Below are 27,871 nucleotides of genomic sequence, written 5' to 3' on the forward strand. Positions count from 1 at the left end.
TTGGGAGGAATTTCAAAACAACCACCTTAAATTATGTGGTTATAGTGACAAGTCACATGATTATTTTATGACCGAGCAATTGGACACAACTAGGGAGCGCTACGAGCATGTCAGGTCCGTCATCGTGAATTATCAACCACGTGACGCCAAACCGGGCACTCCGCTGCTGCGGCTATCGACTGCACTGGCTGGCGCTGGGCCGCCGCAGCCGCCCACGCGTGCCTCGGCGACGGCAGCAAGGACGGAAGCACATCAGGTAACTTTCAGGGCACAGGGCGTCAATAGCAGGACAGATGAGTTGCTAAGAAAGCAAGCGAGCAACTTCAGGGCGCTTCAGAGAAAGGTAGCTAGTATTAACTTAGATACGGAGTTAGATAAATGGGAGTTTGACGATTTATTAAAAACGTTACAATCCCGGTGGTCGGCTATAGATACTTTCTAGTTTCAAAAATACATATTATAATAATTCACCAACAGAAAATCGCTTAAATTACAAGAAACCCACATACTTTACACAATCAAAGGTTTCAAGTAGCAGAGTTCAAAAACCTGCACATACGGCAAAATTACCGTGTCACTTTTGTTCAAATCGCGAACATGGCTTATATTATTGCACAAAGTTTCTAGAGTTGCCTAATCATATGGAACGAAAATTTATTATAGACAAAAATTTATGCAAAAATTGTCTTTATGATCACGAAGGCAAAAATTGTTATTCTGAATCGCGTTGTCGAGAATGCGATGGTAATCATAATACAATTTTGCATGACGTATTTTGCAATAAAGTATTTACGTCGAAAAATACAGAGTCGAAGATTTCGAAATCGGACGTGGGTAATACACATGTTTCGGTAAATTGCAAAGACCCTGAAATCCTGTTGGCAACAGCCATGGTACAGGTACAAGCTCGGGACGGTACATACCATAACATTCGAGCCCTACTAGATCAGGGGTCTGAGACTACTCTCATATCAGAGAGAATAGCTCACATTTTAGGTTTACCACGCAAACATTGCAAGGGAACTATAACTGGAATAGGTGAAAAGGAGAGCAATTGTAAGGGGATTATTAAAATCAAGTGTAGGTCTAATCAAGAAGACTTTTCTTTCGAAACAGATGCGTATATCATGAGAACTTTAATAAAGAATCTGCCCTCCTACAGCTTTCCTAAACCAGAGTGGCCCGCATTAGAAAATTTGCCTTTAGCGGATCCTTACTTCAATATGAGAAGACCGGTAGACCTTTTACTTGGAGTAGATGTTTTTAGTAACTTACTATTAGACGGAATTTATAAGGCGGGGCCCACTCTACCGATGGCTCAAAAAACGCGTTTAGGTTGGATTTTGAGTGGCTGCGTAAAAAAGAGTTTTAAATGTAACATAATTGTACATAACATCGACGATATCTGTCAATTTTGGCAAGCAGAAAATATCTCAGAGCCATCTACTATATCACTTGCCGACCAGCAGGTCATTGATTTTTATAATAAAAGTACTATACGTCAGTCGGATGGCAAGTATCAAGTGCGCCTCCCCCTTAAAAATGAAATAGAAAATAAATTAGGCCAGTCAAAATCAAAGGCCATTGCACAGTTTAAACAGTTAGAAAGAAAGTTTGTTAAAAATATAAGTATAGCACGAGAGTATAAATTATTTATAAACGAATACAAGCAATTAGGTCATATGATACACTCAAATAATTCCGATTCATCCGGTTTTTACCTACCGCACCATTGTGTTATTCGAGATGAATCAACGACAACTAAGTTACGGGTGGTTTTTAATGCTTCCGCGCCTTCCACTTCCGGTTTGAGCTTAAATGACTTCATGGAAAGAGGTCCTAACTTACAACAAGATCTACAGAGTCTTCTTATCAAGTGGAGACAGTTTAGATATGGGTTTACTGCGGATATTGAAAAAATGTTTAGAATGGTTTGGTTACATCCAGATGACCAAAAATATCAAAAGATCATTTGGAGAGAATCGCCGTTAGATAAAATGAATATTTTTCAATTAAAGACAGTGACATACGGCACCAAGGCCGCGCCGTTTCTGGCGATGATGACACTTCGACGTTTAGCTCAAGATGAGAGACAGAATTATCAAGAGAGTTCCGCGCCGAAAGTTATTGAATCATCATTTTACATGGACGACTTAGTCTACGGATGTCATTCTATCGAATCAGCAAAGCGTTTAATAAACGACATTATTTCGATTTTAAAGTCAGGAGGGTTTAATTTACGAAAATGGAAGGCCAATAATCAAGATATACTCCCAAATAAATATAGTAATATAGAACAAATCAATTATGACTTTAAAAACACCGAGTCATCAAAAACGTTAGGCCTGAGTTGGGACCCACAGCAAGATCAATTTACATTTACCTCAAAATTAGACTTCATGACGAAAAACCCTACAAAACGTATTTTACTTTCAAATATATCAAAATTATTTGACCCACTGGGCTGGCTATCTCCAATTTCAACTAAAATAAAACTATTATTTCAACAAGTATGGCAATTACAATTAAAATGGGACGAACCTTTACCGGAAAATATATTGAAAGAGTGGGAAAGTATGAAAATTGACTTAGAAAATATAAATAAATTTTATATACCTAGGTGGTTAGGAACAATAAAGAATAATGTCATCGAACTCCACGGATTTTCAGATGCGTCAACAAAATGTTACGCTTGCGTTGTTTATTGCAAGGTAATGACACATGAACAGACATCGGTAACTATGATAGCAGGAAAATCAAGATTAGAACAAGATTAGATTGAAACAACCGTGTGCCGAACTTGTGACAGACTAAATCATCTTTATTGAAAAAAGTTATACATAGGTGGCGCTACTTGTAACAATTTACAATTTATTAATTTTTTTGTTATCTATATTATAACACCCCCACTTAACAAAATAAATGTGAATTCCTAAACAAAATACATAATATTATTTGTCCTTAATTCCCAGTATATTCATAAACTTATAATGCTTAGTTGACAAAAGTCCTTTAGTTAACAAGTCTGCAGGCATTTCCTGAGTTGAAATATATTCAATATTAATTAATTTATTTTTAACAGCATCCTTAACATAATGAAAACGCACATCAATATGCTTTAATCTACTATGTGCCTGATGACTTGTTGCTAATTTTAATGCACTTTGATTATCACATTTCAATTTAATAACATGTTTAACACCAGTAAGCTCGTACAACAAATTTCTTAAATAAACAGCCTCTCTAGATGCTTCTGAAAGAGCGACATATTCTGCCTCAGTACTAGATAAAGAGACACTCCTTTGTTTTTTACTTTGCCAGGAAATTACTGAACCATTCATTACAAAACAAAACCCACTGTAAGACTTACGATCTAAACTATCACTGGCCCAGTCTGCATCCACAAAACCAGTCAGCTCTACATTATTCTTATGATATGTTAAACAATAATGTTTTGTTTTTTGTAAATATTTTAATATTCGTTTAGCATAACTAAAATGAGTTTCATTATAACAATTATTAAACTGACTGAGGTAACTAAGAGAATATGATAAGTCTGGTCTAGTCAAAACTGCCAAATACATAAGGCTTCCAATTAGATTTTGATATGGAATGTTTACTACACAGTTTTCAGCCTTTTCTAAATTTAACTTACTCTCAATAGGAGTATCTATAGTTTTACAATTAGACATATTAAACTTAGACAATAATTGCTCTATATATTCCTGTTGATCTACAGTAATAGTCTTACATTCTTTATTTACATTAATTCGCATACCTAGGTAACATTTAACAGGACCTAAATCTTTTAATTTAAATTCAGAATTTAATACTTTTTTTAATTTTTTAGTCTCAGAATAACTATTCGAAAAAATTAAAAAATCATCAACATAAACAGCTACTATAATCTTAATATTTTCACAAAAAAATGTAAACAAACATGGTTCAAATTTACTTATTTTAAAACCAAACTTAAGCAAACAATCTTTTACTTTTTCATACCAGACTAAAGAAGATTGTTTAAGTCCATATATAGCTCTTTTAAGTTTTAAGACCTTTCCAATTTGCTTATTTTCAAAACCTTCTGGAAATGACATATAAATATTTTCTTTTAAATGACCATTTAAAAATGCCGTTGTTACATCTAAATGTGTAATGTCCATATCCCACTGTACACTTAGAGCAAACAACATTCTCAGTGTAGAATGTTTTACGACAGGAGAAAAAGTGTTCTCGTAGTCTACACCCCTTCGCTGCGTAAAACCTTTAGCCACGAGTCTTGCACGATATCGCACTTTATTATTCACATCTAGTTTTTTATTTAACACCCACTTATTTTGCACAATTGATCCGTTACTTGATATATCAACAATTTCCCATGCATCATTGTCCTCGAACGACTGAAGTTCCTCTCGCATGGCCTGCTTCCACTGATCAGCTTCTGGTCCATTCATAGCTTCTTCATATGTCATCTGGTCTTCGTACAGACTCATATCTGTTTCAACACACATATTGCTATAACCATATCTATCAGGCTTTTTCTTCTCTCTTACTGTTACTACAGGTTGACTTATCTTAGCAAGATTCTTCACCTCATTCATCGGTAAACAGTCTGAGAAATCATCAGAACTACTTGTTTCACTCTGTTCTTCTACATAGGTAATGTCATCATTACTTATCACTGTGCTTACAGAATTGCGTTCGGAGTCAGATTCTGTGTCATTGTGCTTCTTCGTATGACCTAATGATGTTCCTTGACCTTCACTTATATTGACCTGTGTCATTTCTGGACTATCATTGGGTTCCAAGATGATAACATCTCTGCTCGTAATGACTTTGTTACTTTTGGGGTTGTAAAGACGGTAACCTTTTACATTATCAGCATATCCCACTAAATAATGTTTTATAGCCTTTTTATCCCATTTCAAACGTTTTTCTTTGGGCACATGAGCCATCACTACACTACCAAAGATTCTTATGTGACTGATATTTGGTTTTCGGCCAGTCCAAACTTCATAAGGAGTTTTCTTATTTAATCCTGAAGCTAATGTTCTATTCTTTAAATATACTGCTGTATGTACTGCTTCTGCCCAGAATTTCTTCTCTAATTTACCATCATAAAGAAGACATCTAGCTCGCTCAACTATAGTTCTATTGAACCTCTCGCACATACCATTTTGTTCAGGAGTATAAGGATTAGTTCGCTGGTGAATTATTCCACACTGTTTTAAAAAGTTCTTCATTTCGTTTGAACAAAATTCTGTGCCATTATCTGTTCTAAAAATTTTAATTTTATAATTTGTTTGGTTCTCAACCATGAGCTTAAATTCTTTAAAACGGGTAAACACTTCACTTCTGTTTTTCATGAAGTAAACAAAAGACATTTTGCTATGATCATCCACAAAAAGCAAAAAATATCGAGATAATCCAATGGATTTTGTTTCCATCGGGCCACATACATCGGCATGTATCACTTCTAGGACTCTCTCACTTCTATGACTACTATTTTGAAAAGGTAGTCTCGTCTGTTTTCCTTCACAACACACTGTACAGTTAGCTTTACTTATGTCTGCTCTGTTAGTATAATCCATACCTTCTACAGCACCTTCCTTCATGATATTCATATCACTACTATTAATATGACCGAGTCTTCGATGCCAAATGATATCAGAAGCTACTGTAGCCGAGGCTGCTAACAAACATGCTGGTTTGGTCTGTAATCTATAGACCCCGTTTGTCATTTCTGCAATACCAATTAAAGTATTTTCTCGGTTTCTGATATAACAATGTTCATCACTGAAACTAACTTTGTTACCATTCTTTATTAAATTACTAACTGATAACAAATTCGTCGTGAGATTTGGAACACACAACACTTCTTTGACAACAATATCATATTGTAACTTGCCAACAACTGTTGTAATCTGTGTTTCTCCTGAACATGTCACAGGCATAGTCATACTATTTGCAACTGTAATCTGATTAGTCTTTAGGTTATGTGACGCGTTTATTATATTTTCTTGATTATTTATCATGTGAGTGCTGGCTCCAGAATCAATATACCACTCGTTTTTGCCAAAATTACCATTAAAGAAAACTGTATTAAATGCATTCACTGGTTTATCCTTTAATAATGGACACTGATTTTTATAATGGCCGGTTCGTTTACATTTATAACATTTAATTACTTTGACAGATCGAGTATTCGTTTCCGCAGTTTTGCCAACCTTATTTTTTCCTCGCTGCAAACCTTTAGATGTCAAAAATGCACTTTCCGGCTCATTGCTGCCAACATTATCACACATATCGATCAATTTGGATTTTATGACATCTGTTGAGATTTCGATTCCTGAATGTTCGATGGCCATTAACCAGGGGGGAGACACTTTCCTATAATAAGATGATTAACAAAGATAAAACTGCCATCTGTTTTATGGGGTAACAAACTTTTCGGCAAACAGTGTATATAAGCCTCAACAGGTGGCACTATAATTCAGAATTCAATTAAGTATTCCCATACCAAAAATTTACTACCATTTAGGTACAACTTCATGGTTCTAAAGTTTAAAAAAAAAACTTATTAGGTATTTTTCAATTCAATATTAGACAAAAAAAAACATTATATTTTTGTATAATTAGTCAAAAATTAAGATAATTTGACCACAATGTTCGTCTTATTTTTTTTTGTCCTCTGAGTTTTAAGTAAGTAGTATTTATCAATAAAAAAGTCAAAGCTGGCAGCCCTAACTGAACGTTATACTGGCTTTTTTCAAATCAGTTGCTTTATAAAATTTTGAATTATTAAAATTTTGTGATTCAGTTTTGCCTTGGTATATAATTTATTTTGCCATTTAATTTTCGTTTTGCGTTGACTTGAGTTGTTTCTCCTCCGTATTGTCGAAAGTTATTGTTATTTGCGCTTCATTTTCCTTCTACGTTGAGTTGAGTTTCGTCTCCTCCGTATTTACTGAAAGTTTAGTGCTTCAATTTGAGATAGGGCTCTAGAATTGCGAGAAAGACGATTGTTTTATTGTGATAAAGTTTGCGAAGGACGCTGATTCGTGTTAGATACTAAGTGTGCCTGAAATTGCAAGAATGCCGTGCTCCTGCGCTTTTGGGTGCAAACCTTCAGCCGGTAAGCTTTCATTAAATTGATTAAAATAGGTACTAAATTCTTACGAAATACTTATAATACATATCTGTAAATTATATACGAACTATTTATAAGCTTAAAACTATAAGCTTTGACTATATTAGTCATCTGAATGTTATAACATCTTTTCTAAGCCCTCAGTTTACTTAAAATTTTGTAAACTTAAGTTAGAAGGAAAGAAGTAATAAATAAATAAATTGATAAATTACATGACACCAGTTACCTGTGTCCAAAAACAGGAAATTGGATTTAGTATTCCTTATATGTTATATAGGACATGATCGACTGCCTGACCATAGCAGATGTCTCTTCGTCAAATACAATTCAATGGATAAACTTCAAACACATTTAAAATTCATCACACACCTTTTTTTTTTAGGTGTTCCAATGCACAGATTCCCCAGTCAAGAAAAGTTTCCTGAGCGCTTTAAGACTTGGGTTACTCTCTGCGGGGGAAAACTTGAAACATCTGCTGACTATAATATTTATAAGGAGAAAAGAGTTTGTGATAGGCATTTTGTCGAAAAAGATCACAATCGTAACAAAAGACTCAATGCTTTAGCAGTTCCTTCACTTTATTTGGCAGGTAAGAACTATTATTTGTTTAATTTTTTTATCTATATTTATTATGATACTGTACTAGCTAACTCACCTAGGGTTTCAGTGAGGTAAATAACTACTAAACAAATGTGTGATTCACATACTACCAATTTTAAATGCATGCTGGCTGATCATTTCAAGATCCTTTATAGTTTTGATCGGAGGTGATTTCCGGTGGGCCTTAAGTGGTTGATGAACTTGTTATTGGGATAGGTTATTTGCTTATCTGTCCTGCTTTTTTTTACTTAAAGTACTTTTTTTTGTTTTTGTTTAAGTTTAATTAAAAAAAATAAAATAATAATACACATACATTATATATAATAATTTTAATATTACTTTAGAGTAATATGTTACAAAATATATATCAAAATTCACAAGCAGGCCAGGTATTCAAAGTACATGACACACTACTCAGAACCTAAGGCTTCATCTTTCAGAAAATAAGTTATGTCTTAAGGCCCTGGGATCTTGGTCTATTATATTGCAATTACAGCTTTACATCAATACTGATGCTTGGAAGAGTAAGGGATGAGATGGCATAGCTACTCATAAACTTTAGGATAATTATGACAACATATAATAAACATGATATACAAAACTTAAAGACAGGAATGTAAAAAAAATGCTTTAATTGTTTTTATTTCTCTACTTACAGAAATTCCATTGTTTCAAGCACTTGAGCCTGATATGGAAAACGTTGCAAGATCATCGAAAATCAATAAATCAGGTAAAGGATACAACTTACTATCCATTAAAAAGCAACAAAATTGTTTTCTTTTGATTTATTTAGGTATAATTTAATTTGCATAGATTATTACCTCTTCAGGTCAATGAAAATGGTCTTAACATATTATTACATTATGTATTTCATTTTCTATTTTAATTGTGTAGTATGATTTTTATAAATAATTTCATTGGAAGCTGGAAGATTGGATTCATTTTTTTTTCTCCAATCATCATTAAAAATATACACTACATATTATGCATAACCTAAAATTATTTGAATTTCAGGGAAAACTTCTAGCACTGCAGACACAGTTTTGTCTCATGTAATGGAAGAACACAATTACTTTGCTGCTAGAAGGGAAAGACAACCAGCTTTTAAAAAACGTAGGTGTAATTTCTCTACTATATATCTTGGACAAATTACTCCTGACCCTCTTTACAGTTTTCAAGTGATTTAATGTAATTATTATTTGTAGGTTCAAGAAAACACTGGGGTTCAACTGCGCTCAAGTCAGTAATATGCGTACTGAAATGAAGCAGCTACGTAGTGAAATTTGTCGTTTGAAGAGGAATGGAAGTTTCATTTCAAGATTGAACAATGCACAAAAAGTGTCTGAAAGTGTGGCATTTCAACAAGCTTTAAATAAGATGTCAAAGCCGTCGCAGTTATTTTTAAACATGCAATTGGAAAATGTAAAAAAACCTAAAGGCAGACGTTTCACAACACCAGAAAAAATATTGTGTTTGTCAATATATAAAAAAAGCCCAAAATGCTATGAATTTCTTCAAAGAACATTTACATTGCCATCAGCAAAAGCTATGAAAAGATTATTAAGTAAAATAAAATTGTGTCCTGGCATAAACCCAGTTATATTTGAAAAAATTAAAAAGACTGTGGCAGAAAAGTGCAAGGCTGACAAACTATGTAGTTTGTCATTTGATGAAATGTCCATAAGTCCACAAATACATTATAATAACCAAAAAGATATATTTGAAGATTTTGCGCTTAATGATGACCATCAGTTTGCTAACCAAGCTCTTGTGTTTATGGTTAAAGGGGTCAAACAAAATTTCAAGCAACCGATTGCATATTATTTTACTAGTTGTTTAAAAAAGACAGAATTAAAAACTATAATAAAAACAGTCATCCGTCACGCTCAGGACTCTGGTTTAATAATAATAAATACAGTATGTGACCAAAGCACCGTAAATGTCAGTGCTATAAACGAATTGATAGATGAAACGAAAGCATCTTATTTGAGAAAAGGAGTTGAGTGGCGGTATGACTGCTTTTCTATTAAGGGTCGTAAAATCATTCCTCTGTTTGATACTCCCCATTTAATAAAAGGTATCAGAAATAATTTGCTTACTAAAGATTTAGTATATACAACAAAAAATAAAGAAAAACTTGTTAAGTGGGAGTATTATCAAAAGGTTTATGGAGCTGACAAATCATATGGCGATCTTAAATTATTACATAAAATTACTGAGGAGCATATTGATCCTGAAAAAATAAATAAAATGGGAGTGAAGACTGCAACACAGATTTTTAGCCACAGTGTTGCAGTTGTTACTGACCATCTGACTGCAAGGGGAGATCTGCCAGAGGAATGTCTACAACTGGTAGATATTACGCTTCTACTTGACAATTTATTTGACTCTTTAAATGTAAGTACGTTAAATATACCAGATGGTAAAATTTTTAAGGGAGCAGTCAAATATAATTCGCCCCACCATGAACTATGGAAAGAAAGCAAAAAAGTTTTAAAAACTGTAAAATTTATACAAAAAAGAGTTTCAGGAAATAAAATTCGATTAATTACAGCAACTGTACCATCAATCACAAATCTTATCAGAACCATAGAGGGTGTGGAAGCAATTTGGCAAGTTTTGTTTAAAAAGTTTGGTCTAGACGCTATGTTGACAAGAAATTTCAATCAGGACCCCGTTGAAAATTTTTTTGGGAATATCAGAAGTTATGGAGCAAGAAATAATGCCCCTAACACAATTTGTTTTGAAGGTGCATTTAAAGCGTTGCTTTTAAATAATTATAGCTCTCCTCATTCGAGGAGAGCTAATTGTGAAGAGGATGGAAATGAATGTTTGCAAAATTTAGACTTTTTTTAAGAGAAAATTGCAATACCTCTATTCCAGAAGAAACATCTGATATTCCCGAAGAAATACATTTTAATGAAGATTTGTGTTCTGAAATGCAACCTCAAGAAGATGCAGGACAGGGAAATTATGTTTGTGGATGGGTCTTGACAAAATGCTTAAAAAAAATTGTAAATCTTGTCAACAATGCCGAAAAACTTTAATTAACACAGCCAATCAAAATAATAAATACATAAAAGCAAAAGAATATTGCAACAAAACTTGGCTGTGTTATCCAAGCGAACTTGCTGAAAAATGCTTCCATAGTATTCAAAATATAACGAAATCATTTTTAAAAAAGAATATTCCCAAAAAAGATATTAAGAAAAGTAGTATCGTACTTTGTGATATATTGGTGGAATATCCCTTTGATTGTTTAATCCATAAAGAAAAGCTAAAAGCATGTTTTTTAGATTTGACAATTAATATTATTTTGTACAGTTGGTGCAGAAATATTAATCGAATTTTGTCCGGCAAAATCACATATGAAGGTGAAGAAGAGTTAAAGAAAAACGCTGCTATTTATTACAATAAACGTAAACATTATAAAAATAAAAAATAGTTTGAAAATTAAACTTTTCTTATTTTAGCTATAAATTCCTACCCTTTTGTGAATTCAGAGAATACTAGGTTTGTTCTAATAAGCTATTTATATTATATATATGTGGCATAATAAGTATATATTATTTTTTAGTCACTTTATTTATTGGTATAGGAAAAAGTTCCTTTGCCACAATATTAATTAAATAGCAGACTGGAACATTATTGTGGTATAGTTTTTTTTTGATATCTGAAAGCTATAATTATTTTGTCGTGTTAGCACTGTTCACAGGAAATCAATATTTTGGCGCCAAACTATAAGTTCTTCGTTAAGGAATATTAAGGATATCCTGACTTTCTGTGAATATTATCTTAATGTTTGAAAGTATACAATAAACGCAGAAAGTCGGAATAACACAATGTCCATTATATTCCTAAACAAAGAACTTCTAGTTTGGCGCCAAAATATTGAATTCCTGTGAATAGCATGGTAGATACCAACCATATTCACGTATGCATGTATATATATATACACCAATTAGTGTTGGAACCAAAAACTAGATGGCGCTTCAAAATGAATTGGCTTAAAATGCTGCGAGAGGGCTCTCTTTTTCCCTTTATATTATTATACTCTTTGCCATTAACATAGGACTATATTTTTCGGGTAATCCTGCTAACATTAATGCTCCTATCCATTCATCCGTAATTTTGAAGCCCGTACCTTGTAATCTCTGGCTCGTTTCTACAATTTCGGTTACATACTGGGTCATCGAATCACAATTATCAAGCCGTATGCTGATGAGCTTGCGTAACAAGCCTATTTTCCTTGTATAGCCGGTATCATCAAACATTTTCTTCAACTTGATCCATAAATCAAAGGTTGTTGATGCATGCTTAATATGCACATAAAGTGATGGGTCAATTGTCAACACTAATTTTGCTTTAGCTTTGGCGTCTTCATTGATCTGGCTAGTCGTAGGTGAAGCGGGTAGCTTCTCGGCGATAGCATGCGCCATGTTTTCTAACACCAACACATTTTGCACTGCAAAACACCAATCCTCGTAGTTTTCGCGCCCTTTTAGTTTTGGAATATTAGCAATGTAGTTCATGGCCATTTTATTCACAAAAAAACAACAGTACTACGCGTTATAACTTTTAAAATTATTTTTAATGTCTGGGCCCATAACCTATTGAAACAACCGTGTGCCGAACTTGTGACAGACTAAATCATCTTTATTGAAAAAAGTTATACATAGGTGGCGCTACTTGTAACAATTTACAATTTATTAATTTTTTTGTTATCTATATTATAACAAGTTCCTGTAAATAATAAACTTACCTTACCGAAACTTGAGTTATGCGGTGCCTTATTACTCATAAAGTTATTGTCAAAAATAAAAATTTGCCTTGAGACATACCAAATTAATTACTACTGCTGGGTTGATTCTATGGTAGTTTTAGGATGGATTAACGGTGTACCTGAGCGCTGGAAACCATTTGTGGCAAATAGAGTAAAGCAGATTATCGAAGTGGTACCGCCTAACAGCTGGAATTACGTTAAGTCGGAGGAGAACCCCGCAGACTGTGCTAGCCGTGGTTTAACAGCGTTACAATTAAGAGATCATAAATTGTGGTGGAACGGGCCGACTTGGTTAAAAACGCATAAAACTAAAGATCAATTTAATACTAAAATAACATTTTTTACATGTCAAGAAGCCAAAAGAACTAAAAAGATCGTAGCAACTGTAATTCATAATCAATATGAAAATATCATAACATCATTACTTTTTAAATTTAGCTCGTTAAGCAAGATTGCGAGAATATTAGCCTGGGTCTATAGATTTATTAATAATAAACGTGAAAACAAGAAATACTTAACGTTAAGTGAAATAAAGCAAGCCAACATAAAAATCATTCAACAGTGTCAGCAAGAATATTTTGTTCAAGAATTACGTGATATACAGAAAGGAAATAATGTATCATCAAAGAGCAAGATTTGTATACTACACCCTATACTTGATGAGGATAAAATTTTAAGAGTGGGGGGACGTCTAAAACACGCGAATATTAACCTAGATATGAAACACCCCATTATCATACCCAAAAATAGTCGTTTATCAGAATTAATTATCGACCAGTGTCATGAACTCACCTATCACAGTGGCATGAATTAAATCAAGTGAATACTTACTTTTATTTTTATTGTAAACAACAGAACGTAAAAATACTATGCGACGATCAAGTTTCATCGTTACCGTTATTGTATTCTGGCTTATTGACAATAAATGACGGATGTATACTGAAGTTCAAGGACTTCACTGTGTATACTCATAAACAAGAAATGAGTACTTTGCACTTCAAAGCCGAAATTATTGCTCCAAAGTTATCTCCGATAAACTACTTTTTTAATATATCGGTTCCGACCCTCGGTGCTACTAACGCAAGCGACAAAGACGACGTCAGCGAGCATTCGAAGCGGCTAATGCAGCTGCAGGAGCAGATCGAAGAGATGAAGCAGACTGTTCCGTTGTATGACAGCGTTAGCAGCCACGACATTCATCATTATACGGCAACCTACATCATCGTTGCCGTGGCTACCGTCGGGATAGCTATTTGGGGATCGCGCAAGATCCTCCGCAGGCGGTCGGCGCAGGCGGCGGCGGAGCGCACGGAGCGGCCGACGCTGGCCACCCCGTGGCCGGCGGCAGCTCGGCGGCGGCCGCCCTCCTCCACAACGGGTATTGACCAACAGTGTGTGTGCAGTGCGAGTGACGATAGTGTTAAATAAATAGTGTTAAATTTAATTCTATTTAGATAATTAGTTTTTTTTTTCTTACTAACAAGTGTAGGTTAAGAACAAATTGAAATCACCTTGTATCATCATCTCATCACTACTAACTTTTCTATTTTTCGGTGTGGGAGCATGTACGAACCAAGTCGTACATTTGCGAATCAGCAAATTTATTAAATAAATTGGTTATCAATATAATAATTATTCAGTACGTTTCGATCTATCAAGGCGATCGCGCGTGCTCGCACACCGGGTCATTTGATCATTATCAAGGATCAATAAATTAATTTATTTAATTAATTGTGATTCGGGTTTATTTCATATTAACAAGAAAAAGTGTGTAGAGTCGATCAAGGACGCTACAAATACAAAGATAATTTAAAAATTACTAGTGGTCGCCCAGTGGTCGAAATTCGATCATAATTAATTTAAATTATAGGTTTGAACATTATACATAAGAGTGTATATGCGCGTGTGTTTGTTTGTGTGTGTTTGTGTGTATGCTGGTAGTGTGTAATATTGTTTTTATTGATATAACATATTTTTTAATGCATAACTTTAAAAAATTCTTGCATTCTGCACTCCTTCTCTATATAAACTCGTTTCTATATAAACTATAAGTGTGCGAAATTTCATATTTCCTCTGTCCGCACAATTTTCGTAAAAAGGGCTATAAAGTTGTTGCTTCACGTAAAATTACGTACTATATAATGTATCAGATAATCTAAGAGTCTATTCTAAAATCTCAAACTACCTTCAACTCTTAAACTTCTTCCTTGTATGAACTACAAAATACGTTTATATTCCTTTTTATCTTCGAACATGATAACCTTAAGTACTATAATATCAATATTCACAGGAAAATTAAAAAATATGGAGCATTTATTTTAAATTAATATAACTTTCATTAATTTAATTCAAAAGTAACTACGTAGATAATTTATAAAGGTACTTTGATAAAAACAATTTACGTATAGATAACTTCAAACCCTATATGTACATTATAAATTCTTCTATATTTTCATTCTGATCTCCATAATCTTATCCAATCCTTATTTCAAAATCCTTTTCTATCCTGCACAATATATGCTCAATAGAGAGTCATTCAAAGTGTATGGGAGGCTTTTAGGGAGAGTAAACATCATTAACGCATCGCGGGCGAAGGTTAAAAACATTTAAGCATTTTTTTTTGTCCAACCCTTTCAAAGAGGCGTTGCGTTAACCGCACTCGCTATAAATACAGTGAGGTTCGATGTAAAGTGTCAACATTTTGTGAAATTAATACAATATTTATCGGTCGGTGAAAAGACTTGATGCCAAATATTTTGTTTTTATAAAAGCAGACCGATGGTTTTGGAAGTAAACCGTTTGGAATCTTCCTGTTTTATATTTAGTTTTTCATACTAAAACAGGACTGATATTTTTGACGGAACTATTTTTTGTTTAGCTTGGGGCATAAAAACTATGGCAAGTGCATTGAAGGAAGCTTAATGAGTGTGGAGTTCGGCAGGCTTTTGAAATAAATAACATTTTTTTCGCTACCCGCTATACTTTAGAAATGTTATTCTATGGTACAATTGTTTTTATTTCATTTATTTATTTATTTTGTCAAGTATTACTTATATTTTTGTTTAATTATTGTTTTTACTTTTAATAATATTGTACTAAATATTAATATGAAAATTTACGAAATGATGATAAAATTTACTTATAGACTGAATACAAATTTCTTTTTTTTTAATAAACTGAATAATAAAATGCTGTATATATTACGAGTTTTCAATAAATATAATTATAATAATTTTAATATTACATATAGTAAGTACAACAGTATATAAACCCTAAATAAACAGCATTTTTACCATTATTTTAAACTACACTAGTTCGTTTCTGTAGGAATGTGTTTGTGACACGTACCACAACATTTCAAACACGCTGTTTTTAAAATATATGAATTACCGTTAACTTTAACCATCAATATAAAAGCATTGTGAATAGAAGCAAGTTATAAAGTTACCTAATCTATCTTTTCTACGATCATTTTTGAGAATGGTGATGTGAGGAAAACAATATGTACCAGGAAAAGGCAAAGCAAAACATAAATAAGTTTAAACGCAAGCATTCAGTAGCGTACTATGCGTGCATGTCTAGATGTTAAAAAAGAATTGAAAGAATGAACTACGTATTATTAGGTGTTAATATTTTAAAATTTTATCTTAATAAAATACTATAATGTTCGATTTGTTAATTATCATTTACTAATAATTTTGAAATATCTGTTTATTTTATTTATATATTTTTTCCCCAATTTCTTGATTTAAAAAAGGTCATGGGCAAGTAGAGCGTTAGAAATACAAAAAAAAAAAACGACATTTAACAAGTTACATTTGTAACTAAACGCAAATATTGTGTCGCATTAGGCGTTGCTAAGTGAAATAACGGTGGAAAATTTAAACGAAATTTTGGCGATGTGATGCGAATGCGAATGTGTTGTTGTGGATCCACTCAGCTTAAAATTATGCGTGAACATGATCCCGTTGTATTGCGGTTGCCGATTTTGCTAGATTGCAAACCTATCAGGAAAACATTCTTCCGGCGACCGGATTGACAATTGTTACTTAATGTACTTCTATATTCAAACGAGGTATAGTCCGCGACTTTGTTAGCGTATACGAAGACCATATGTACAATTTTTAATAAACAGAGATAAATTTTTCTTTCTTTCTTTGAACTCATCAAATTACCTCATCAGGTACCCAAAAAAATTAAATATAATTTTTTTATTAATTAAACTTATTGGGGGTGAGGCAAGGGTCCACTGGCAAGCTAAGTCGTCTCGAATAAAAGGCGCCAGCTCCGCGCTAGTTCAGTCAGGATCGATTCAATAACCAAGCATCTCAAAACACTTTGAATCCAGAACCTAATAAAAAAATACAACACCCGACTTCAAGGGGAACTTACACATAACACACACACGCCGTCTTCTCCGCGCATCGACCGTCAACAACTCGTCATAGCTCTCCGTATAGCACCTCCTCCACTCCGACGATGTTCTAAGCCGAGGTGTGATCTCGCTAGGAGACACCCTTAGGACGAGCGTCTCCCCCGAGCCCTCTAAAAGGGCTCACATCTTCCTTCGTGGTTTGTGTCAATATTATTCGGCCCCTCTCACCGGTGACGCTGTAAAGGTCAGTAGGGCCAACACTAAAAATCATTTCGAAAAAAAAGCTAGTTCTAGTAAAATTTTAGTTCTAGTAGTAAAACTTGTTTTTCACTCAGCTATACTAAGAAGAAAGAAGACTCCGGTAAATAGAAGCTCGCTAGCGGCCTCTCTCCTCACCTTCGGCATTAGATAACATACGTTTTGTTTTATTTGGACCCTTTGAGTAAACGAATCAGCAACAAAAACGAAAAATATGCAATCCTATTTCCTAACGAAGTGTTGTTTCTTTATCTTGTTTCTAACTTTCATCGAATGAAGTCCCGTACAGAACCATTAATCCCGTTATAATTATGACACTCGGATATTGATCCATACGCAATCATGATTCCGCGCAAGCATAAATTACATTTACAACAGTTATATGATAATACTGTTGTTTTATGGTATAAAACAACAGTATTATCTTATTAATAAACTAATAATATTAGTATATTATTAGTTTATTAATAAGACACTTCAAATATCCTTCGTTTCAAGCAAACGTTAATTAATCTAGTTAACTATCTCTTGATTGCTGGCGCTTTGATTCAAACTTTGAAATAGAATAACTATGTTAATTGTAAATTAGAATTAAGACATATAAATGAGGTTATATAATTACCTACGTGAATGAGCTTATAGGTAATATTACTATACATCTTAATATATATAAATCTCGTGTCACAATGTTTGTCCGCGATGAACTCTTAAACTACTTAACCGATTTTAATCAAATTTGCACACCGTGTGCAGTTTGATCCAACTTGAAAGATAGGGTATATTTTGTTTTGATATATGTAATTATTATATTTAAGAAAAAAAATAAGGCGATACGAAGTTTGCCAGGTCAGCTTGTAATAATAATGTTTCTTTACTCAAAAACAAAGATGTACGGAATATGAATATCATGTGTAATGACGTCTTTAAATAAGGAGACGATTGGTTTGTTACTGACTTAAATTTACAATAGTTTCACAAAATTAGCTACCGTAGGTGGACACTACTACTATACAAACAATCAATTAACATAATGAATAAATAATATTACGAAAAAGAAACCCTTACAATATTTGTAAGAAACTGGGATTTACTAAATTAGCATGTAATATTCGTAAAGCGTATCTCTTTAGTCTCCTGAGGCATTTTTTCTTTCATAAAGTAATGTTTAATCACAACACGAAATCCTTTTTAATCCATTTTTTGAAAATCACTGGATTTTCTCGATATAAGCGAATTCCAAATACACAGAAATAGACCAATCTAGCTGAAACTTGGTGTGTTCTTCAAAGAGATGCTCCATGTGCCATCTCACTAACTTTGCTCGGACTTTTCAAACGACACCCGTTCATATAAATGAAATACATATAATATGTTTAAATAGATAGAATACATAACACAAGTGTAACAATACTCAACATGATATTATGCAGAGTTATAAAAAACAACTATGACGTCTTTAAAAACAATATGTTCTCACAAAATATTTAACTTCAACGAAGTGTAATTTATCACACAGTCGATTAAATTCCATATTCTATGAGATTTTTTTTTTTATTACAACTTTATAATATTAGTACATAAAAATTCAAAAAAAGAACAAAACGCAAATTTCACATCAAAATCTTTAGATTCAGAACCGACGGGGTAAGGCGGTTTGATTGATGGCCGCGATGTTGAATGGCTAACTATTGACGGACGATCCTATATCACTGTGATATATCTCTTCCCTGAGTAACACGATTTACGATTGCATCTGTTTCAGGCTGAATTCTGATTGTTAAACAAGTATGTGTTAAACGATATTGTTGTTACTTTACTATTTCCCTTTTTAGCCATACTATTTCTCTAACATTATAGAATGTAAAACTTTGAAAAGATATCTAGTACTATTATATAAACCGATTATAATGCAGTTTAGTATGTAGGTAGCTAAAAATCAAGACAACACTTCGGCTACATTTAATCTCAAAATAAGTACTATAAGTGATCAAAATTCAAATGCTTAAAATCGCGAAGGCAGTCAGTATTTATAAAACATAAAGGTAAATTTTCAAATGTGCAATAAATAAAACCTTTTACTTAAACCATTTTAATGTAGGTTGTTAATTTAATTATTATACTATTATATACTACCCGCTCACGTTAATGTTTCGTTATTAAACGGTTACCGTAGCTTATAGACACCTTGGCTTGTTCACCTACATTTAATTTATAAATTTGTTAGTAATAATTAATGAAATGAAATAAGTAAGCTCAGTAATGTGATCTGTCTTAGCTTGTTGCTGTTAAAGACTTTTAGGAGTTACACTTAAGATGAGCGTTCGCCTGTCGAACAAACAAGAGCAATATACAGACAAATCGGTACAAAATTACAAAGCTATTGACAAAACTTGCACATGTAGTCCGTAGACCACTAATTTATTCAGTGCATAAATCCAATTATGCACTGGGCACCGAATAAACTTCGTTAGCGTGTAATTAACGGGCTTGCTTGTTTTCCTACGCTGGATTAATTTGACCCATTGTACCATTGTATTAAAATTTACATGCATAAACACAATTGTATTATATTTACAATTTTAATCATTGTATTATAATTTCTCAAAATATCTTATATTATTTCCGACCGAGATAATTCTGTAACGGCTTTAAAGTAGAATTGTATTTCATAGAGATATTATGAAATACACAGTTTCATATTAATACTGGTATTAAGAAACAAAGCGTAATTCTACACAATAAATATAATAGTGGTGATATCATTCCATTTTAAACATATTTAAATTGATTAGATAGATATACTAGTGCATACAAGAAAAATTTAGGCGAACACTGCTATAAGTCCTTTATGTTCAATAAATTAACACACAGCTATGAAAAGATAAAAATATGTTCATTACAATCTTATTATTTATTTAATTTTTATATATCTAGGTCGGCAAACAAGCGTGAAGCTCAGCTGATGGTATGTGATTACCGTAGCCTATAGTCGCCTGCAACACCAGAAGTACCACAAGCCCGTTTCGGAACCTAGCCCAATCCCTTCAGGAACTCTGTTCATCTTACTTACTACAGAAACATAACGCTGCTTGAAAGCAGTATTAGGTATTAATTATTTGACTTGAAATTTAAATTTGACTAGCCCGTTGGAGCAGTTTGTAGTGACCCTGCTTTCTTATTCGGGGGTTGTGGGTATGATTCTCACCCCGAGTCTGGGTGTAATATATATATATTTATTTATATATGTATAATTTATAAGTATGTTTATCGAAAAAAAACATATATAGCTATACCAGTCGGCTGTTACCTATAACACAAGCATTAACTTGCTTACTTTAGGAACAGACGATCGTGTGTGTATAATGTAAATATTTATTTATATTTATTATTTATTATTAAGCTGTGATCTTCTGTATGATCGAAGTACTTCTCCAGTCCTGAGTTATTACCTAACTCAGTTTTTATTTTCTAGCTATTTCGGTTACATTAAAATAATTGTTTACATTTGTTTAATAGACCCAAAGCTACATCATATTAATGAACAAAAAATAATTATTTTTATTTATTTTATTTTATTTATTACTTCTTGCATAAATATAGTCAAACACATTTACGTAGTAAAAAAAAGAAAAAATATTGATATATATACTTACCTTGAATTAAAGTTAAAACTATCTACCGCAATACTAATAAACGGCAAGGTCTAGTTAATCATGCGGGTCTGAGCCGTGAGACCTATTACGAGTTACCTACACTGACCTTAACTTATAAGCATCTCCTGGGTACTGTTTATATAATAGAACATAATATACTTGTCATCAATTATTCACTGACTTATAAATGGTAAGTTTTAGTTCAATCTTTAAAAATTGAAACACAGGAACAAAATTTTGTTGTTAAGAAAAAGAGTGAATAGTTACAAATTTGGCTTATATTTTAAAAATTATTATAATTTGAATTTAGAAATCACTGTTTATATTATTTTCTTTACGCTTCATAAAAGTCATTGGCAGTTGGGCTGGCTTTATCAGCGAACTGTCACAAAGCGAGTCAACTCTTGGAGCTGGACCAAACGCCTGTCACGTTCTGCTTCCCTGGTACCTAATTTTTAAATCAACATGGCACGGATCCAGCGTGTGTCGCATTTAGATTAAATATCTGAAAACACTGTCACTAATAGTGATTTTAATCTTAAAGTAGACATTTAAAGTGACAACATCTTCAAGAGGCCTAATTGACTTTATGCATTTTTGAGGTTTTACCAAATAATATATTTATTCTACAGTGATTGTGCTTAAAATCTTTGCTGGATAATATGTCACAGGACACACAGGAGGAAAAACAAAACTATATGTTTTTTTATAGAAATTTACAAAATTATCAAAAATCAGAAGTAGTTACATTAAAAACGTAGAGATAGTTAATAATAAATTTAATAAACTCCTACTAACTGAAATACGCAAAAGAGCTTCATTTCTCTTAACTTTTTCTATAAAGTTTTAGTTGTTAGCAAATTAAAGTTTCAACCGGTCTTATTGCGTCTACTACTACATAGTTTTACTTTAAATTAGATAAAAGACTTTGCACATTTTATTAAATATGCTTCCTGGTTTAGTGCACTTATTATATTTTTTATTTAATTAAGATACATCAAATTTTAATTACATACACATACACATATCGCAGGGTTGGGTTAGGTTAGGTTGGTCAAGCGGGTTGGTGACCACAGAGCTGGCATTGTCGGACCGAAGACGCTGCTGCCCGTCTTCGGCCTGTGTATTTCAAAGCCAGCAGTTGGATGGTTATCCCGCCATCGGTAAACTTCTTAAGTTCCAAGGTGATAGTGGAACTGTGTTATCCCTTAGTCGCCTCTTACGACACCCACGGGAAGAGAGGGGGTGGCTATATTCTTTACTGTCGTAACCACACAGCAGCTTAATTAATTACATTAAATACAAAATATTCAATTAGGTAGAGTAAAATCGACTAGAGTACACTAGAAACAATGAATCAAAAATTTTCATTTACTGAAAATTCAGAATTCGATCGAACGACAAGTTCGATATCGTGCTGAAAAATTGTTTTATAGAGTCACAATAAAAATTAATATGCAGCACAAAGCACTTTCATCAGTCGCAAAAGCAATCAAAATGATAACAATATATTAACACTTTACCGGCAATTTTTTTTATGACGCGCAATATCCCTCCCTGTCCGTTTTGGAAATAAAAATTAATTAAATAAGAATTATTGAAGTATTTTTTTAAGTTACAGTGCATAATAACTATTATTGTAATAATTATATCAATTCATTTTCTATCAAAGGACTGATTTGTAATTCAAATATTTTTTTAGTATACTTGCTGTTTATCTTTTAGAACACGAATTGCTTATACTGCTAATTACGAACCAGAAATAATTTTAGAATAATATTTTCCACATTTCAGTGGTAAATAAAAAAACTTTATCGGCGTTCCTGACAAAAAAGAAAGAACGATTATGTTAATGTAAATAGCTCAGCAGCTCACCCTATTGCAGTCCACTGCTGGACATAGGCCTCCCCAAGTTCGCGCCAGACATCCCGGTTTTCCGCAATCCTCATCCAGCCTACACCGGCAATCTTACGTACGAGTAGATCGTCGGTCCAACGGGCCAGAGGACGTCCCACAGTGCGTTTTCCAAGACGCGGTCTCCACTCCAGGACCCATCTGCTCCAACGACCGAGATGACCAGCCCACTACCACTTCAACTTGTTTATTCTGTGGGCTATGTCGGTTACTTTCGTTCTCTCGCGGATAGTCTCATTTCTAATCCTATCTTTGAGAGAAACCCCAAGCATAGCCCGTTCCATTGTACGTTGAGCGACTTTAAACTTATGGACCAGTCCTTTCGTCAGTGTCCACGTTTCGGCTCCGTATGTTAACACAGGCAGGACGCATTGCTCGAAGACTTTCGTTAATGTAAATTTGATGATTATGACTGTACAATACTTCGGGAATTCGATAATTATCGCCTTTAGCAAAGTTATGCTAACAGAACTTAGCCCCCTTCTTTTCCCTCTTCTCGTATCCAAAGAAGAGCGTTAAACACATCAGGCACAGTTATCGATCGCAACGAAATCTGATTTTACTAAGACCGTTTTAGCCAACTCATACAAGCAAACTAGCCTAATATCTACATGTATTGTGATTTCAGTGTGTAACATTACGTTATTTATAACAGAAGCTGAAAAAGAAAAAAATGTAAATATCTAAATCTAAATACGGTACTCGAGATTGTCGATAAGACCACGTATCTATTGAAATATCCAAATATCTATTGAACATCTGCCAACGGTATGACCCCTATTAGTTAACCTATAACGCTAAACACTTGTCTGGTCTCCCTGCCGTGGCTTAGTTCTCCATGTATTTAATTTATCATCCACTCATATTTATTTTATTTTTGTTACTGTTAGAAACCTCCTAATTCGAAATAAAATTAATCAAATTTGTAAAAAAAATTTGTATTTCTATATTAAACATTAATCTGTCGATGAAAAACCATAGATCATTAATGTAGAAAAAAATCTATTCTGTTATTTTTAAACGCTTTTTTTAGTAAAGAAATTAACTATTTACCTAATTGTACTAGGTATGTTACTTTTAAAGCAAGGCGAATCTCCCTCAACTTCCGCTTGTCTCTACTCTGTTTGGCAACAAGGTTGTTTCTCTTCTGTAAGAATCATCCACATTATGCCCCCCATGGACGGCGCAATACATCTTGGGGTTATGGCCAAACATTTTCCTCAGACTTCGCCCTTAGTGCTTCCCTTTCAAATAGCTTGAGATTTGGGTCATTCTCCAGGGTGTCTACATCTGCTATGATCTGTGGTCGATCTGCACTAGATGAGTCTGGTTTTATTGGAAGCGACAATATATGTATTTTTTATAATTAATCAAAAATTATAAATTTTCTAAATATAAAGATTATTTTTTTTCTAAAAAAACTAGATACCTATATTTAAAAACAATTAACATTTCATTTCTAATTAACTATTTAAAATTATCATCTAACATTAACTTTATTATTTAATTAACTCTTTTAAATTCGAGATTTATTTAAATAAACTATTAATATCTAATAAACTATGATAGACAAGATACAATAAATTAAATTTACTTTATAATGAATTAAATTATACTTAAAATTTCTTTTACAGTAATATTTTACTATGAAACTTTTAATATTTTTTTAAACGACTTCCAAAAAAGGAGGAGGTTCTCAATTCGACTGTATTTTTTTTTATGTATGTTACATCAGAACTTTTAACCGGGTAGACCGATTTCGACAAAATTTGTTTTAATCGAAAGGTGGTGTGTGCCAATTGGTCCCATTTAAATTTATTTGAGATCTAACAACTACTTTTCAAGTTATATCTAATAATGCGTTTTTACTTGACGCTTTTTTCGTCAACCTACGTTGTATTATACCGCATAACTTTCTACTGGATGTACCGATTTTGACAATTATTTTTTTGTTGGAAAGGGGATATCCCTAGTTTGGTACCATGATAAGGAAACCAGGATCTGATGATGGGATCCCAGATAAATCGAGGGAAACTCTCAAAAATCCGCAATAACTTTTTACTGGGTGTACCGATTTTGATAATTTTTAATTTTAGCGAAAGCTGATGCTTATCATGTAGTCACATATAAATTTTATTGAGATCTGAAAACTACTTTTTGAGTAATCTTTGATAACGCGTAGTTGCTTGACTATTTTTTCGTCGATCTACGTTGTATTACTTGTCGATGTAATTGAAGTCGGTTTTTTTTTCGTTTGTGAGTAAACACAATTATATAAAAAATACTCTAACCCCTATTTTTTTTAACTATTTTCTTTTACTAATTCAACCATTATTAATGTAACCCCTCAAATTAATTAATTTTTAATTTATTTTCAATGTAAATGAAATACAAGCAAGAATTACAAGCTCTAGCTAATTAAAACAAAGTGAATATAAATACCTAGTTGCCGAATTCTTTTAATTTATTTCAATATAATTTTACTATTATTTAATTTAATATACTAATTTTATCATTATTTTTAATTTTTTACAACTATAAATTATTTTTCAATAATTTTTTTATAATAAATTATAATTTATAAAAAACATAAATTTTAAAAATTTTAATTATTAAATGAATTTTATTATAAATTATTTAAATTAAAGCTTACCGTTTAAAATGTTAAATTTTAAATTTATTCTTTACTGCCGTAGCCACACAGCTGTGCGTGAGAATTTTAAAATAATAATCCGTTCAAATACCATAGCAACTAATTATGGTATAGATCATGTTAGCTTGGCATTGTAGCAAGAATGCTTGCAATATTTCGTTAATAGTAATAAATTATATCAATAACAAAATGGGTCAACGCTTCAGCCTTAGACATCATAACATTGCTACGGGACAACATGCAGTTAATAGTGCATAAAAATTCAATAAAAGTTCTCCGATAATGTAACTCGAACCTTGACAATTTTATCCTAACAATATTCTAACAGGACTTACCGTATATATATATCCAATATTAAATCTATACATATATCCGCACTATATACAGAGCGGTGGTTGAGCCCGTGATCTTGTATGCGGCTGCCGTCTGGGCGCCGGCCGTGGACAAGCTCGGTGTCCGCAAGCGGCTGAACGCGGTCCAGCGGGGCTTCGCGCAGAAGCTGTGCAGGGCATACCGAACCACCTCCCTGAACTCGGCGCTGCTGCTCGCTGGGATACTCCCCCTCGACCTCCGCGTTCGCGAAGCAGCAACCTTATACGAGGCGCGGAGGGGAGTGCCCCAGCGGGTGATAGGGGATCAGGAGGTGGAGCGGATGACCTCGGCTCTGCGGTCTCCGCACCCCGCCTGTCATGTCGACTTGGAGTTCAAGTATCTGGTAGACCAGGAACAGTTCAACGCCAATAGCGACAATAATTATAACATCTTTACAGACGGCAGCAAGATTGAGGGCAAGGTGGGGGCGGCGTTATCCGTATGGAACGGCGCTGCCGAAGCCACAACCCTCAAGCTTGGATTGCCGTCCTATTGCACGGTCTACCAGGCCGAACTCCTGGCGATATGCCGGGCGGCGCGGATGGCCGCCGACGACTTGGCCGGATCAGTTGGAATATATTCCGACTCCTCGTCGGCACTGCTCACCTTAAAAAATCCAAAAGCCCTCCATCCCCTGGCCGTTGAGGCGCGGGGACATCTGCAGAGGGCTTTACTCCAAGGCAAACGTGTCAGTTTGCACTGGATCAAAGCCCACGCAGGACTAGAGGGGAATGAGCGAGCCGACCATCTGGCCAAGGAGGCTGCGCTGGAGCTTAAACGCGCTTTCGATTACGACAGTTGCCCTGTTTCATTCATCAAGCGGAGCATTCGTATGCAATCGATTGATGAATGGAACCGGCGGTATCGTGACGGGGAAACGGCTGGCGTCACCAAGGTGTTTTTCCCTGACGCGATAGCCGCATACAAGATCACGAGCAAAATAAAGGTGGACAGGTTCGTCACCCAGGCGTTGACGGGGCATGGCGGGTTCTCCGAATACTTGTATCGCTTCAAGTGTAAGGAGAGTCCGTCGTGCGTCTGCGACCCTGGGTGTCCCGAATCTGTCTTCCACGTCCTCCTGGAGTGCCCAACTTTTGCCTATGAGAGGCTGCGTTTCCAATGCCAAACTGGCGTAGCACTGAAAAAAGAAACTCTAAGTGAAATTATTAAAAACGGAAAAGTCAGACCACTGTTCCTGCAGTATTGCAGTAAAATAGTCATAGATGTAAATAATAGAAATAGACACTAAGAAATTATGTTAACTTAATATAGTGGTATATTTAGAGTAACATAAGCAATTAATGTATATAAGTAGGAACAGTAATAAGGCAAGATATCTTTAATGTAAAAATAGTTAGAATTTTGCATGAAGATAGTTATAAATTGTAAGATATTAATAAGTATATTCATAATTGAAAGGTTAGCTAGAATAAGTGCCTCCATAGGTTGAAGTTACGAATTAGCGAAGTAACTGTGAATCTTACGTTATAAAATAGAAACAAGAATTGTTGTAAATGCAAGTTATGTATATAAAAGATAAAAATAAGATAAAAAGTGTAAATAAAAATATTATGCTCAAACCCCAATCATTTTCCCGTGTTAAAAAAAAAATAATAATAAGAAGAAACAAAATTAGAAATTAGGACTAGCGTAGATGGGAACCCACCCAGTGTGTGAATGTGGAAGAATGAAAGAAAGAAAATTAGTATGCAGGATGAAAGTGCGAGAAGAATAAATGCGAGAACTGGTATGAACGAGTAGCTTAAGTAAGGACTCCGATCCCCATGTCGGAGGTGTATTTAAAAAAAAAAAAAAAAAAAAAAAAAAAAAAAAAAAAAAAAAAAAAAAAAAAAAACAGGACTTACCTGATTTGGGCGACACGGTTTTAAATTAAAATATAATGTATAGATTTATTATTGGCTAATTAAAGTAAGGTTTACACATATAATGAATATTTTGTCAGAACTTTCGATTAGAGAAAGTCGCATAGTGGCCCGTCCTAGCAGCCAGGTATTCACAATTACCCGCAATTTACAAAGATTGCGTACGATGACGACGCGATTATTCTTTGTTTACTCACTTTTGTAAAAAAATATTATTTACTGAGTCGTTT

General features: G+C 33.7%; 4 protein-coding genes across 4 annotated transcripts; 3 read left to right on the forward strand and 1 right to left on the reverse strand.

The window, feature by feature from the left end:
• The first annotated feature begins 890 nt into the window (after window positions 1-890).
• On the forward strand, window positions 891-2,777 carry LOC123659885. Its single transcript, XM_045595047.1, has one exon. The coding sequence runs from the start codon at window positions 891-893 to the stop codon at window positions 2,775-2,777; it is 1,887 nt and encodes a 628-aa protein (XP_045451003.1).
• Window positions 2,778-7,059: 4,282 nt separating this feature from the next.
• On the forward strand, window positions 7,060-8,937 carry LOC123659886. The gene is made up of 4 exons (XM_045595049.1): window positions 7,060-7,135; window positions 7,533-7,739; window positions 8,409-8,480; window positions 8,765-8,937. The coding sequence occupies exons 1-4, from the start codon at window positions 7,096-7,098 to the stop codon at window positions 8,935-8,937; spliced, it is 492 nt and encodes a 163-aa protein (XP_045451005.1). The 5' UTR covers window positions 7,060-7,095.
• A 2,853-nt stretch (window positions 8,938-11,790) lies between these two features.
• On the reverse strand, window positions 11,791-12,288 carry LOC123659887. Its single transcript, XM_045595050.1, has one exon. It carries the CDS (start codon window positions 12,286-12,288, stop codon window positions 11,791-11,793), a length of 498 nt encoding a protein of 165 aa, XP_045451006.1.
• A 1,226-nt stretch (window positions 12,289-13,514) lies between these two features.
• On the forward strand, window positions 13,515-27,007 carry LOC123659888. The gene is made up of 2 exons (XM_045595051.1): window positions 13,515-13,924; window positions 25,774-27,007. Exons 1-2 carry the CDS (start codon window positions 13,515-13,517, stop codon window positions 27,005-27,007), a joined length of 1,644 nt encoding a protein of 547 aa, XP_045451007.1.
• The last annotated feature ends 864 nt before the right edge of the window (window positions 27,008-27,871 follow it).

The sequence above is a fragment of the Melitaea cinxia genome, chromosome 14 (genome assembly GCF_905220565.1).
Source record: "Melitaea cinxia chromosome 14, ilMelCinx1.1, whole genome shotgun sequence".
In the NCBI taxonomy this organism is placed as follows: Eukaryota; Metazoa; Arthropoda; class Insecta; order Lepidoptera; family Nymphalidae; genus Melitaea; species Melitaea cinxia.